This window comes from Asterias rubens, chromosome 7, assembly GCF_902459465.1.
Source record: "Asterias rubens chromosome 7, eAstRub1.3, whole genome shotgun sequence".
In the NCBI taxonomy this organism is placed as follows: domain Eukaryota; kingdom Metazoa; phylum Echinodermata; class Asteroidea; order Forcipulatida; family Asteriidae; genus Asterias; species Asterias rubens.
Window position 1 is genome coordinate 16437773 of NC_047068.1, and position 13018 is coordinate 16450790.

Consider the following 13018-nt stretch of genomic DNA (forward strand, 5'->3'; position numbering starts at 1 on the left):
AATAAAACCTACAGTCGCCAGAGGAGGCTGCTGGTGATAAATTGCACACTTCCAGAAGACACGCAGATACCTCCCTCTGTCTGTCCCCATTGTGGCGGGGCAACCACAGTAGCTCTATCCAACAACTTCCCCTCTATGCAAGGCAAAAGAAACACTGTCCTGGCACCATTTCCATTGACTGCACTTTGTTAATGTCCAACTCTTCACAATGAAGATTGTGGTACAATTTTCTTGTGGTACCATGTTCTTAAGGTACCATGTTCTTGGGGTACCATTTTCTTGTGGAACCATGTTCTTGTGGAACCATGTTCTTGTGGAACCATGTTCTTGTGGAACCATGTTCTTGTGGAACCATGTTCTTGTGGAACCATGTTCTTGTGGAACCATGTTCTTGTGGAACCATGTTCTTGTGGAACCATGTTCTTGTGGAACCATGTTCTTGTGGAGCCATGTTCTTGTGGAACCATGTTCTTGTGGAACCATGTTCTTGTGGAACCATGTTCTTGTGGAACCATGTTCTTGTGGAACCATGTTCTTGTGGAGCCATGTTCTTGTGGAACCATGTTCTTGTGGAACCATGTTCTTGTGGAACCATGTTCTTGTGGAACCATGTTCTTGTGGAACCATGTTCTTGTGGAACCATGTTCTTGTGGAGCCATGTTCTTGTGGAACCATGTTCTTGTGGAACCATGTTCTTGCGGAACCATGTTCTTGTGGAACCATGTTCTTGTGGAACCATGTTCTTGGTGTTTCTGATCAACAGAGTGTGGGTTCTAATCCCGGTCTTGACACTTGTGTCCTTAAGCAAGACACTTAACCATCATTGCTTCGTCCTTCTGATTGCACAAACATGTAAAGCCATTGGTTCCCTGCTTTGTTTAAAGATCCCAGTAACACTTATCACTAAGAGACGGGGTTCACCCTGGTTGTTGGCAGTGGGTGCTGAATGCACTGCGAACACTTTGTGAACCCTTAAAAAGTGGTACACTATTGGGTCTCAGAATTCATAACTTCAATAACCTATCTTTCTGAAAAAAATGTATATTCTACTTAGCGCCGTGACAATGCTTGGCACCTCATTGGTAGATACGTGTGCTACATAAGACTTTGATATTAATACTATTAATTGCCAGGCCTGAAACATAATAATAGTCTCTAATGGAACACTGCCTTCAAGCCCAGCGCCCATCAAATGATTTAATAAATATTCTTCTCGGAGGGGACAAGTTTACGTTTCTGTGCTTATCAAAACTATCGGTCTCCTTTAATACTCCTCAGAGTGCAGTTAGCAATCTACCTTGACCAGGAGCGAACGCAACACAGGGGGGAAGCACGACTCACACACAGCTGGGAGCAATGGTGCGTTACAATCAACTTGGTCAACTGTTGTCGTTTTAACGAGGAGCGAGCGGCATTTGTTTGTATTATTCCAATGTCGGCCAACCCTGGGGCCCTGTGGGATACCAGGAAATTGGACACCGACGCCATGAGCCGTGTCCAAATGACACAGAGATGAAAGATAACGGTGGGGCGTCGAGAGAAAGAGAAATGAGGTCTGAAGAAATGTGTTTTATGGTTTCAACACACAATTAAACGTTGGTTGTCTGATTTGGTGTTTGAACTTGAAACACTATGTGGACTTAAATTTGTCCACAAAGTGTTATTTACAGTTTTGAAAGAATATGAGTTTTATGGTTTTAACACACAAGTAAACAAATGGGTATCTTATTGTGTGTTTAAATTTGAGACACTATGTGGACTTCAGACATCCACACAGTGTTAATTACAGTGATGAAGAATATGTATTTTATGGTTTCAACAGACAATTAAATGAAAAACTTGGTTGTCTGATTGTGTTTTAACTTTTTACACTATGTGGACTTACACATGTCCACACAGTGTTAATAACAGAGATGAAGAATAGAATTTTTCTTAATTGTCCAGTACAAAGGAATGTCCTCACAGCGACTACAACATAGAGCTGTGTGCTCATTTTCAAAACCTTACAGAGACCAAGGACAAAATAAAAATGGGAAAAAAAGGACTCCGTAGGAGAATTCGAACAGCTGGGGTGCTCCACAAGGGATTTTGTGGAAGAAAAAGATGATTCCACAAGGATGCAAGGTGTTAAAGACCAGTCTTCTCACTTGGTGTATCCCATCATAGCCATAAAATAACAAGCCTGTGAAAATTTGGGCTCAATTGGTCATCGAAGTTGCGAAAAAATGAAGAAAGATAAAACACCCTTGGTGGACGAATTTGTGTGCTTTCAGATAGGAATAAAAGACTTCTAGCTAGAAGTCTTTTATCATTTTAGTGAGAAATTACTCAAAAACTATGTTACTTCAGAGGGAGTCGTTTCCCACAATGGTTTATACTATCAACAGCTCTCCAATGCTTGTTACCAAGTCAGTTTTCAAGTTAATACTTGTGATGAGTAATTACCAAACGTGTACCTTCCCTTTAAACAAAGGCGTTTTTACAAAAGGGATCCGGGTGTTTGACAGAGTGAGGACGTCCTTGTTTCGCTTTGTTGTACAAAACTAATAGAGATGTCGCTTAAATAACAAAGTCTGAACAGTGGGAGAACAAAGAGAAGTCATCGATTAGCGGTATTCACAACCATGTGCGTTTCTGTGTATGTGGGGGTTATCATCATATAGAAGACAAAAAATCTGCAGAATATATATTAGTTTCCATATTCCAAAACAATCAAATGAAACATCAACTAATGCATAATTAGCCCACACATAATTTCCGCACTCAGGAAATGGACTTGATAAAAATTATGTGTACGTAAACAGTACGCACCGAGCCCAAGTTTTGAATATGTTTCTAAGATTGGATCAGTGCAGTGAGGGGCATATGCCTGATGCAAATTTGGGGATGAGAGAGGGTGTTCAAATAAATAGAACAGTGTATAGTTGATTTACACAGTTGGCTTCCTGACAAGGTTTGAATAAACTTTAAACTTTTACTTTTTAGAAGTTTATGTATTCTTTGCCTGGTGTAACTTTTTATTTTTGTACAAATTATTTTGAGTTATAAACAAAGACAAATTTACTTGAGCAAGACTTGAATCAACAACCTCCGGAATAACATGCCAGCATTCTACCAAGCAAGCTGTATCTAGCCCTATGTTTGGGGGTCTCCATATTTTGACAATTTCTTTGTTCGGGGGTGCAAGTCATACAATACAATGACCCCATGGCATCCCATGTCAAAGTTCAATAGGGTCAACATTGAAACATTCTAAAAACTGTACCCAATAATCTTTCACTAAGCTATTACAATGTGATGTTAGGTCTAGGTCTGACCCCTCCTTTTCAATTCAATGACCTTATTTTGACTCTGTCAAAGTTCAATAAGGTCAAAGGTGAAATTTTATCTGGTAAACCTATCATGTGATAAATATTAATCATTACAAGTGAGCCTTCCTCTTTTTTCATTGACAATGACCGCCATTGTGACCCATGTCAAAATTCATGGGTCAGTTAATTCAAACACAAGATACAGAGTATACAATTTAAATTACATACTTGATTCTGTGTTGAAATAAGAACCTTTGGATTAACGTGCCTGCGATCTACCAACTGAGCTATCTAGCCCTACATATGTTGGCAGTCACCCTATTTTGTCAATAACTTATGCAATATCTTGTATATGTTCAAGTACATATGGTGATTTTCTTGGCCCAATCTTATGGCTTTGCTTACCACAGGATCCTGCGTTTACGGCGCACTATAAAGCAAACTTCCATGGGTTGTAAAAAAACGTTAACTCAGAATTCCACAGAGAGCAGTAAGTTCAAAGTTTAAAGTACAAATGCAGGTCAGCAATATGAACTAATCTACACAAAAATTGATACGTACATGTAACAAAAAAGTCTATCTTTCAATTTTAGCAACTAAATACAGCTTTGGCAAAAAACAGTACTTGTCATTACCTCAAGCTCAAATGCAGCGCGCCACAACAACAAAATTAATTATACAGACTAGATAACAAATCCGTCTGTCCTTGTAGCTCAATGAATATATAATGCAATAATAAAAACCACTTACCTTCAGTTAAATCACTACAATTTCAATGCATAAATGTATTGAATTTTTACCACTCATTAAAATGTTTTAATCCAAGAAACTTTGTGACTGATCCGCTTAGCTCCACCCATCTTTGTGGCAAAAGCGTAGCGACACGTGCGCGCAAAAGCTTAGCGACATGTTGCGCGCAATAGCGAAGCGACACCTGACTAGCTCCATTAGGGACTTACATGCATTGTTCATTCGCATTCTCACAACATCATTCCCATGGATGTATGTATCAAGATTGTTGCACCTTTTTCCCAGGTCGATCATCGTGCTTGACCACAACCCATTGTTTGTCATTGTCTCTCTTCCAGGGGTTAGCGACAAGAATGATCGATACAACACATGGGGACGAGGTTGGCATTCTTATGGAAGTCTAATGGTTGTGCAGTCAAGATGGGATTGACCAGATCAAGATCAGGCTTAATGGATTGGTCTATTCTAAAAATAATTCAAAGAAAGTTTTTTTTTTGTTTTACCCTTACACCGATGTGCGGTAGGTCTGTAAAAAAAAAACCAGGCTTTCTAGAGCAGTGTCTTAAAAACTAGACCACCGAGATTACCTGGAAGCTAGAGGCAGTTTGAATTGCTTAACTCAGGAAAGTACTGTGTACAGTGCTATCTCACATACCAGTGTAAGGGTAAAAGCAAACTCAAATTCTTTATACCCGATGCAAATTCAATTTCTTTTTTTTTTGCAAAATGAAAATGACTCGTGCCTTGGAAAAAGTGCTGGTTAGTAATAATGAATTAAAGTATCATTCAATATGATGAAATTTGCAATCCAATGTTGTGGGTGGCTAGAAAGGGGCAGGACTACCATGAGAACCAAAACACTTTGTTCAAATTACTTTTTTGGACAAAACTTATACATCATTTGAACATGGAAAGAAATAGATTGAATATCACATGATGTTTAGGGGTGCCTCAAAAGACGGGCAGGTTTTAGGAGCAAAGGAAGGTTCCCGTAGGCATGAACACGCAATCCAGTGGCCTGCCAGAATGTTCAGCTGGACCCTGGACTTGTAGACAAGTTGTTAAATGTCTGTCGCGGTGATAGTGTTCCGAATCTCCCCGGGATTCCCGCGGTATTCTCCCGAGACTGCTGGCCCCGCGAGACTACTGCTCTCATGACTACGGTCCCATTTAGCAGGGGAGTAGAAGTTGGCAACCAGCAGTTCGTGCGAGAGCAGTAATCTCGCAAGAGCACGGCCACAACTCGACTATCTCACCGCGGCAGACCATCAACAACTTGTCTACAAGTCTAGCTGGACCCCGATGTTGTGCCGTGCTACAGGAACATGCCTAGATGAAGAGAATTGATACACTGGGATTATCAATAATCCAATGGAACAATCTCAGTAGCCCTTTCACACTGTCTCTGCCTAGATCCCTATATTCCACAGGGTTCCTTCCAGCTGCATGTTTCAACGATACCCCAGTGTTTTACCACTCACCCCTACTCCAGAGCAGGGCTAGCTATCCCCAGGGTGTGCCTATTTGCTGCAGAGTAGTAACAAGTGTGAAAGGGGCTGGGGAGGGACAATGTAAAAAACCTGAAAGCAGTCAAAGTATTTAATCCAAACAAAACATTTCAGAGATGCATTTCTTATGCTGTTGGATGAAGAATTTTTATCATGTGTTGGTTCACATTAAAACGTGCATGGGATCAGGGCTTATGAAGAGATGCATCAACTGATAAGCGTGTGCGCTTTTTAATGTTTTTCATGAATGATGGCCAGGTAAGGGTGATATGTGATGTGACCTTTGACAAGTGATGTGACCTTTGGCATGACCTCTGACCTTGAATCTGTCCTTGATTTGTTGTCGCTCCTTTTTGTCCTTCACCTTGCCTGTTGCCTCCTGGTTTAAGTGGAGTTTGTGATTGTTATATTTAATTCTGGCAATTAAACTAAGCATGCCTATATAGGGCGAGCATAAACCCTGAACATGTGTAGCCTACAGGCACTGGACACCTTTGGTAATTGTCAAAGACCAGGGGCCAATTTCATAGAGCTGCTAAGCACAAAAATTTGCTTAGCGTGAAATTTCTTCCTTGATAAAAACAGGATTGCCAACCAAAATTCCCATTTGTTGCATATTGCTTGATACTGGTATTCAGCTGTTGTTTGCTAATCCTGAAAATCACTTGGAAATTTCTTTGGTAATCCTGTTTTTATTGTGGAAGAAATTTCATACTAAGCAAATTTTTGTGTATAGCAGCTCTATGAAATTGGGCCCAGTATTCTCACTTGGTGTATCACGCATGCATAAAATATCAAATTTGTGACAATTTTGACTCAATTGGTCATCAAAAACTCCACAAGAATATTGGGAGCAAAACCACCCTGGTTGCACAATTTGTGTGCTTTCTGACATTGTCTGAAGTCTTTTAATATTTGAGCGAGAAGTTGAATTTTTCTCAAAAACTATGTTACTTCAGAGGGAGCCGTTTCTCAAAATGTTTATGCTATCAAAAGCTCTCCATTGCTCGCTACCAAGTATGTGTCATTATGCCAACAATTTGTTTGAGTAATTACCAATGGTGTCCACTACCTTTAAAAGCTTGAGGAATCCTAGCAAGGATCTTGCTGTCGACCAGAAAATATTTTTGGTTTCTCTGGCACTCCTTAGCTCCATAGGACTTTTACTTTTGTTTAAATACTATCTCGGATATAAGGCACCATTTTTAGGGTGGGCAAATTGTTTGTTCCAACTGTAATTTAAATCTTAGTTCTTTCTTACACTTACAGTTAAAAGCTTCAGATTTTACCTTCCAAACATTCCACAGCATATACATTTTAGGGTGCTAAGTTTTGGACGCCTAAATATAATTTGTAGAGTCTTTATTTCTCATAAAATATGCCATTTCAAACAGAAATATTTCAAGGGGTGTTTTCTACTATTATTTAATTGACATCCAAACCCAGTTTCATAAAATGTATTTGGCTTTAAAGGGGAATGTCAACGAGGTGAAATTGGTAGCGTCTTAACGTTGAAACCCTTCCTCAGTGCCCAGAACTCTGTGTTTGTGTACAGCACATGTATTCCCGTTAGGGCTAAAGCACTACCTACAGTTTATGCAACCATCTGAAGGACAAGGCAATAAGTGTTTCACACTACAGCCCCCCCCCCCCTGTAAATGACGTCAAAAGCTCAATGGGCACTCTCACTGAGGTCACAGAGACCTTTTATCTGCTGAGAGTTGTGCCTCCTGAACATTTTTTTTTTTTTTTTTTTTTAATTGACAAAAAGACGTGCCCTCCCAGACTTAGCTCATAAAAAGGCATGTTAAGGCCTACCAAATCAGATAGTATCTGATTTGAGAATTTTATCATTGGGGAATAGCACATAATGACATCACAATTTGAATACAGTCAATGATTGTCAATAAAATCATAGGTTGGTCTGTGAGATGTACATATTCAATCCCATCACAGGTAGGCTGTATACCAAGTTGTACATAACGCATGTGTGTGGTAATAAATTGAAATGTGCGTACATGTACATGTACCTTAAATTTATATAAAGGAGAAAAAACCTAAATATGAAATTATGGTATATGACCTGACAGATCTGTTTCAAGCACTATGGAATTTACCACACAATGAAACAGTGCAAAACAAGATTTTAAAGGCCCTGGACACGTTTGGTAATTGTCAAAGATCAGTAATCTCCCTTGGTGTATCCATACATACAGTATGCATAAAATATCAAAAATGTAAAAACTTTGACTCAACTGGTCATCAAATTTGCACAAATTTGTGTGCTTTCAGATGCATAACATGAGACTTCAACTGAAGTTTTTAATTATTTGAGTGAGAAATTACCTTTCTCCAAAACCACGTTTCTTTAGAGGGAGCCGTTTCTCACAATGTTTAGTACTACATGTATCAACAGCTTTCCATTGCTTGTTACCAAGTAAGATGTTATGCTAACAATTACTTTGAGAAATTGCCAATCGTGTCCAGTGGCTTTAAGTCATAAGCTTGGAAGGCTAATCTGACAGAATTACAATTAAAAAACCTGCTGTACACAAAAACGTTCCACTCTCAAATTCTTACAGTTCATAAAATAAACAGGAAAGCAACAAACAGCCATTAATCCTACCTTGAATTTATCTTTGATTTGCTGGCGTTCCCGGTCTTTGAGTTTGCTAGCGTCTTGGGTGACACGCTGTGTTGACATCGGCTTGTTTACTTCTAAGATATGAAACAAGACTTTGTTCCAACTGAAAGTGAAAGTAAAACGCACCCAGTGAAAAACTACTAATTTCAATTGATCGAGAAATAATGATAATTATAGTGGCTTCTTATATAGCATGCATATCCATCACTAAGTAGTACTCAGTGTGCTTTTACATACAGTATTTTTCTGCAAGGTATTTGGGACTATGTTTGAGTTATGAGACCTAATCCTTCTATATAGAACCATGTAATGGTTTACAAGGTGCTGTGGTGCAATATTCTGCCAATCAAACAGGGAACACCAGGGCGAAGCACATGACTTTTTGACATAAAGTGCACTAGTTTTTTTTATGTGCGTTCAACAACACACAGGACCAATAGCTTCACGTCTAATGGTGCAAATGGTGTTTTTAGGCCGTCACCGAGTTGCTGTCTACAGCTGCAATTGTTAAGCAATTATTTTCTCACACTTAAGCAGCTCAATGAAATTAGGCCCTAGTATTGAACCCATCATTTGAGGAAACATGACTACCTTTTTGAATATTCTTTCTTCTGTTCACGGATGATGTCTGCATAGTGGGTCTCTATATCAGGAGTGCTGATGATGACGAGTTTCATTAACTCAGACCTGTAGCATTTTCAGAAAAATAAATAAAAATGGAGTTATAAATTTCAAGTTTTGAAAACAGTATCCTCAGTGCCAGCAATAAAATCAACAGCACGACTTATTTCATTTGGAGAAAAATACAGCATTTTTTGTTGACTAGGCACACTTTAAAAAGCTTAAAATCTGATAAAAGTCTGAAATTTATCATCCTTGCTCCCTCCGATAAACAGGGTTCAAAATTAACATTGGACCACAGGCCACTAATGTCTATTTTACAGGTAAACTTAGGCAATTCTGTCAAAAATATCTTAATGGATTTCCTACCATGACCATCTTTATTGAAGTTGTGTGCAAATCTGTGGACATTTTTATTTGCACTCTTACAAATGTTGTACACATCCTTAATAAAGGTTTGGTATAGTGGTATCGTTCCTCATTTTCAACCTCTAGGACCCGGTTTAAATGATGTCAGGGCACTACTTGGATTGGGTAGTCAGTCCCTACCTGACAGCGTTGGTTTTCTGTAGAATATTTCTCTGGGGTTTTACTTGCTTTTTTTTCTCTCTCCATTAGGTTCTTGTCTCATACAGTAATAAAGTTCACTTTTCTTAGAGCCCTTGGCTTCACAATGAGAATAAATGAAATGAAGGTACTTACCTTTCCAATGACTTGAGAATATAGTGGTAGTTGTTCAGGAGGAAGATGGCTCCTAGATATTGGTCAGAATAGGTCTTAGCTTTCTGATCCAGGTTCAGACTCAGAGCTCCAAGCACCTTGGCTATGATGAAAATAAGTCAAATTTGGAAGCGTTCATAATTGGAATACAATCTAGTAGGATTTGGGGAGACAGCACATACACAAAATTCTTTTTATGAGTTGAGTTTATGAAAGGAATCAATTTACAAACTTGACGTTTCAATCCGTATTCAGGAGAAGTTCAGTATTTCTGACGACTATCAGAGCATACTGAGATAACAAGTGTTCTACTAAGTGAGTGTGACTTTTGCTTTGTTTACAGTAAAGCTGTGTTTATGGAATTGAAAATTGTGCTAAGAGCAGCTCGGTAGAAAGAAAACATCAGGGTCGGTTTCACACAGCCTGTAAACAGATGTTTTATGCTTAAACAGCAACCCTTAGCACAGTTTCTATTTCATGATTGCTGCTAACCATAAGCAAATAAAAAGGCACACTAGCCTGCCGGCAGTACTTTTAAACATATGAAAATCCATTGTCCAAACACACAATCATTGAATACACTTTTGCTTGAGTATTAAGCATAACAAATTTGCTTAGCAGTAAAAAGCTTTACGTTATCGGGTCCTGCTAACAGGCTTTCTGAAATTCGCCCAAGAATTTAGAAGTTACTGACAGTAAATGGTTGTGCACTTACCAACATAGATTGAAACTTTTTTCTTCTTGGCTTCGATATCCTGGTTCCTTGATGAATGGTCTGAAATTACAAGAAAAATAAATGAAATGTAACATTTTTATCTGTATGTTCACTCTGGCATCTTGTCACCGAGCATGCTTAGTTGTCTAGTGGTCAGGCCAATCTGTATGTGAATTTCGTGTTTTTTACCCCTGGTACAACGGAGCAGATAGTACATGCTTTTGTCACCAGCAAGCTTTACACATGAAATGCTAGGATAGTAACTAACCTCTTTGTCCAGTCAACATTGCAGCAGTTGTTTCAACATAATCCAGCAGATGCTCCAGGAATGTCAGTGCCTGGTGCGGAAAAACAAAACCAACGGAGGAATAAGTAACAAACAAACCCCCAAAAACTAATGTAAGTTTGACACAATGAGGCAGACATCAAGTAATTTATTTATTTGTTTATTTCGATTAAAATAAAAACATGGTCGGTAGTATCATAAAGTCTTTGTAACACTAAAAATTGTGAGCTTACAAAATCAAACATTAAGTATTACAAAGACAATCAAAATCAAAAACATAGGCTAGCCAGATATGCAGACATGCCAACCTCTGGGATCACAAAACTGTATTCTGAAACCCCAAAACCTGTATTTTGCATCAAAACCTGTATTTTTTTTAAAAACACGCGTAAACGTAGTTTTAAGCCCCGAGACAGGCAAAATAGAGAAGGTGTGAAGGCCATTTAGTTATCAAACAGCCTAATTAAACCAGTTAATTAAAACTTGAAGAAAAATAAATAAAAATAAAAATAAAAATAAAAATAAAAATAAAAATAAAAATAAAAATAAATAAAATAAAAAATAATATAAAAAATTACAAAATTGGGCAGAGGTTTCCCTACGGGTGGTTAACCCAATGGAACAGGTTTTGTATGGGAAAAAAGATATTGATAAATCATATCTTAAAGACATTGATTAATCATATCCTATTTCATATATAAACCCTTGTCAATTAATTAAATATCATTTTCTTTGTCAAAAAAGGCAAGTACAAAACAAAACCAATTTAATTTCAATGAAGAAAAACAAAAAAAAAATCATCCCAAAAAGTTTTGTTTGTTGTATTTGGGGGCATAGTTCTTAAATTTATCTTATAAAAATCTCGCTTCAGGCGCTCTATATCTTTTGTGTCTTTATTTTGGCAAACAATTCTTTTGCAAACTCGATTCGTCCGTTCACAAAACGACCGATACCATATAAGGGCATTTGACAACAGCGCCCTCTGTTGTTCAATGAATTGTGTAAGACTGGTTCCCTGTGAAATCGGGACGTCAGATAAACTGGAATCTACGTTGCACTCGCTCGATGTGTGGTGAAAGTTGAATAAGGAATACCCCCGTGGAATAATAGAGTTCACTGGATAATCATTATCGGCCGTAAGTAGCCGGCCGAAAACTTTGTGTCAATAAACAAAATATTGAACTTGAGTTAAAAAAGGGCACGACGGCCAACTGGGATAAAATTGTATTTGTGCGGTGGCGATGCTCAAAACCGTATTTTTTTTGCAAAACCCGTATACCCGTATTTTTTACAAAAACCTGTACGAAATACGGGAAAAACATACTAGTTGGCATGTCTGGATATGAGAAATAAACTTCTTTAGCTACCGGGCAATTTTGGTGGTCTTGTCGGTAAGACACTGCTCTAGAATGCAAAGGGTTGTGGGTTAGAATCCCACCTGGGTAATATGCCTGGGAAAGAACTGAGTATACAGTGTTAACACTCATCGGTGTATTATGCGTAAAACCAAAATTAAAATATTAAATTTCCATGGGTCTATAGCTGTGATAGTGACACGCTGGTGTTGATAATACTTACATTGCTGGTGAGTTCATGCACTGTACCATCCCTTGGCATGTTGGATTTATCGGGATCATTCTGAGACCAAACAAATATATATATATATTTACTTTATCATAATTGTTTCCCTCCACCCAGAAATTTAAATAGGTACCGATGAGAGCTGCGATGGACTGGCGTCCTGTCCAACTAATAAGAATAATATTATTACTGCTGACTCATTATTGACTGAATTGATTAGTAGACTGAATGGTTTTAAAGTTGGACTCAAACTCTGTAATTTACAGAATGTGGGTTTGAATCCTGGCCTGGTCAGCCACGAGACTTCTGTCCTCGAGCAAGGCACTTGATCATAATTGATTCTCTCTCCCAGGAGTACAAATGGGTACTGGTGAGTATTCTGCGATGGACTGGCGTTTTGTTCAAGGAGAACACAAAAATACTTTCAGTTTAATGCCAAGGAAACCGGGTATAAACACCGGCCTGATGACCCATATTGGCTCGGGACAGACTTTACTTCACTAATTTACTGTCGCTGGATTTCTCTTTAGCAAACATGGGGCGTTTCTCAATCTCTTCAGATTGATATGGCGCATTACAAATACCTATCACTATTATTGTTACATCCACATTGACTAGAGGCTAAGCCTGGGCTTACCTTGACAACATCAAAGAACTCTTCCAGGGCTTTAGCTCCAGTGGTCTCCAGGCTAGATATGAGTGTTGGTAATTTACCTCTTGTAGTTGGTGTTGTACCCTACCAGTAATAAATACATATGTTTTTAAATATTCTAAAAGACGAAGTTCAACTTCAATCGCAGTAATTTTGGTGCTGTTTTTCTTAACACGTAATTTTAATCATTTGTAAATAAATGTCAATATCTGTGATGCATTGATATCAAG

The 13018-nt window shown here is 38.3% G+C and overlaps 1 protein-coding gene across 2 annotated transcripts in view; it reads right to left on the reverse strand.

The window, feature by feature from the left end:
• Positions 1 to 13018, reverse strand: part of LOC117292833 (exocyst complex component 7-like) — a 57333-nt gene that overhangs the window by 33655 nt on the left and 10660 nt on the right. Inside the window, exons 14-21 of one of the 2 annotated variants that reach the window (XM_033774999.1) lie at positions 12774 to 12872; positions 12134 to 12193; positions 10538 to 10607; positions 10270 to 10329; positions 9537 to 9657; positions 8805 to 8900; positions 8196 to 8316; positions 5889 to 5948 (exon numbers count right to left, since the gene is read on the reverse strand). In XM_033774999.1, coding sequence (XP_033630890.1) covers positions 5889 to 5948; positions 8196 to 8316; positions 8805 to 8900; positions 9537 to 9657; positions 10270 to 10329; positions 10538 to 10607; positions 12134 to 12193; positions 12774 to 12872 — 687 coding nt within the window. The remainder of the gene's footprint in view (positions 1 to 5888; positions 5949 to 8195; positions 8317 to 8804; positions 8901 to 9536; positions 9658 to 10269; positions 10330 to 10537; positions 10608 to 12133; positions 12194 to 12773; positions 12873 to 13018) is intronic. The other variant, XM_033775000.1, reaches the window with a different exon arrangement.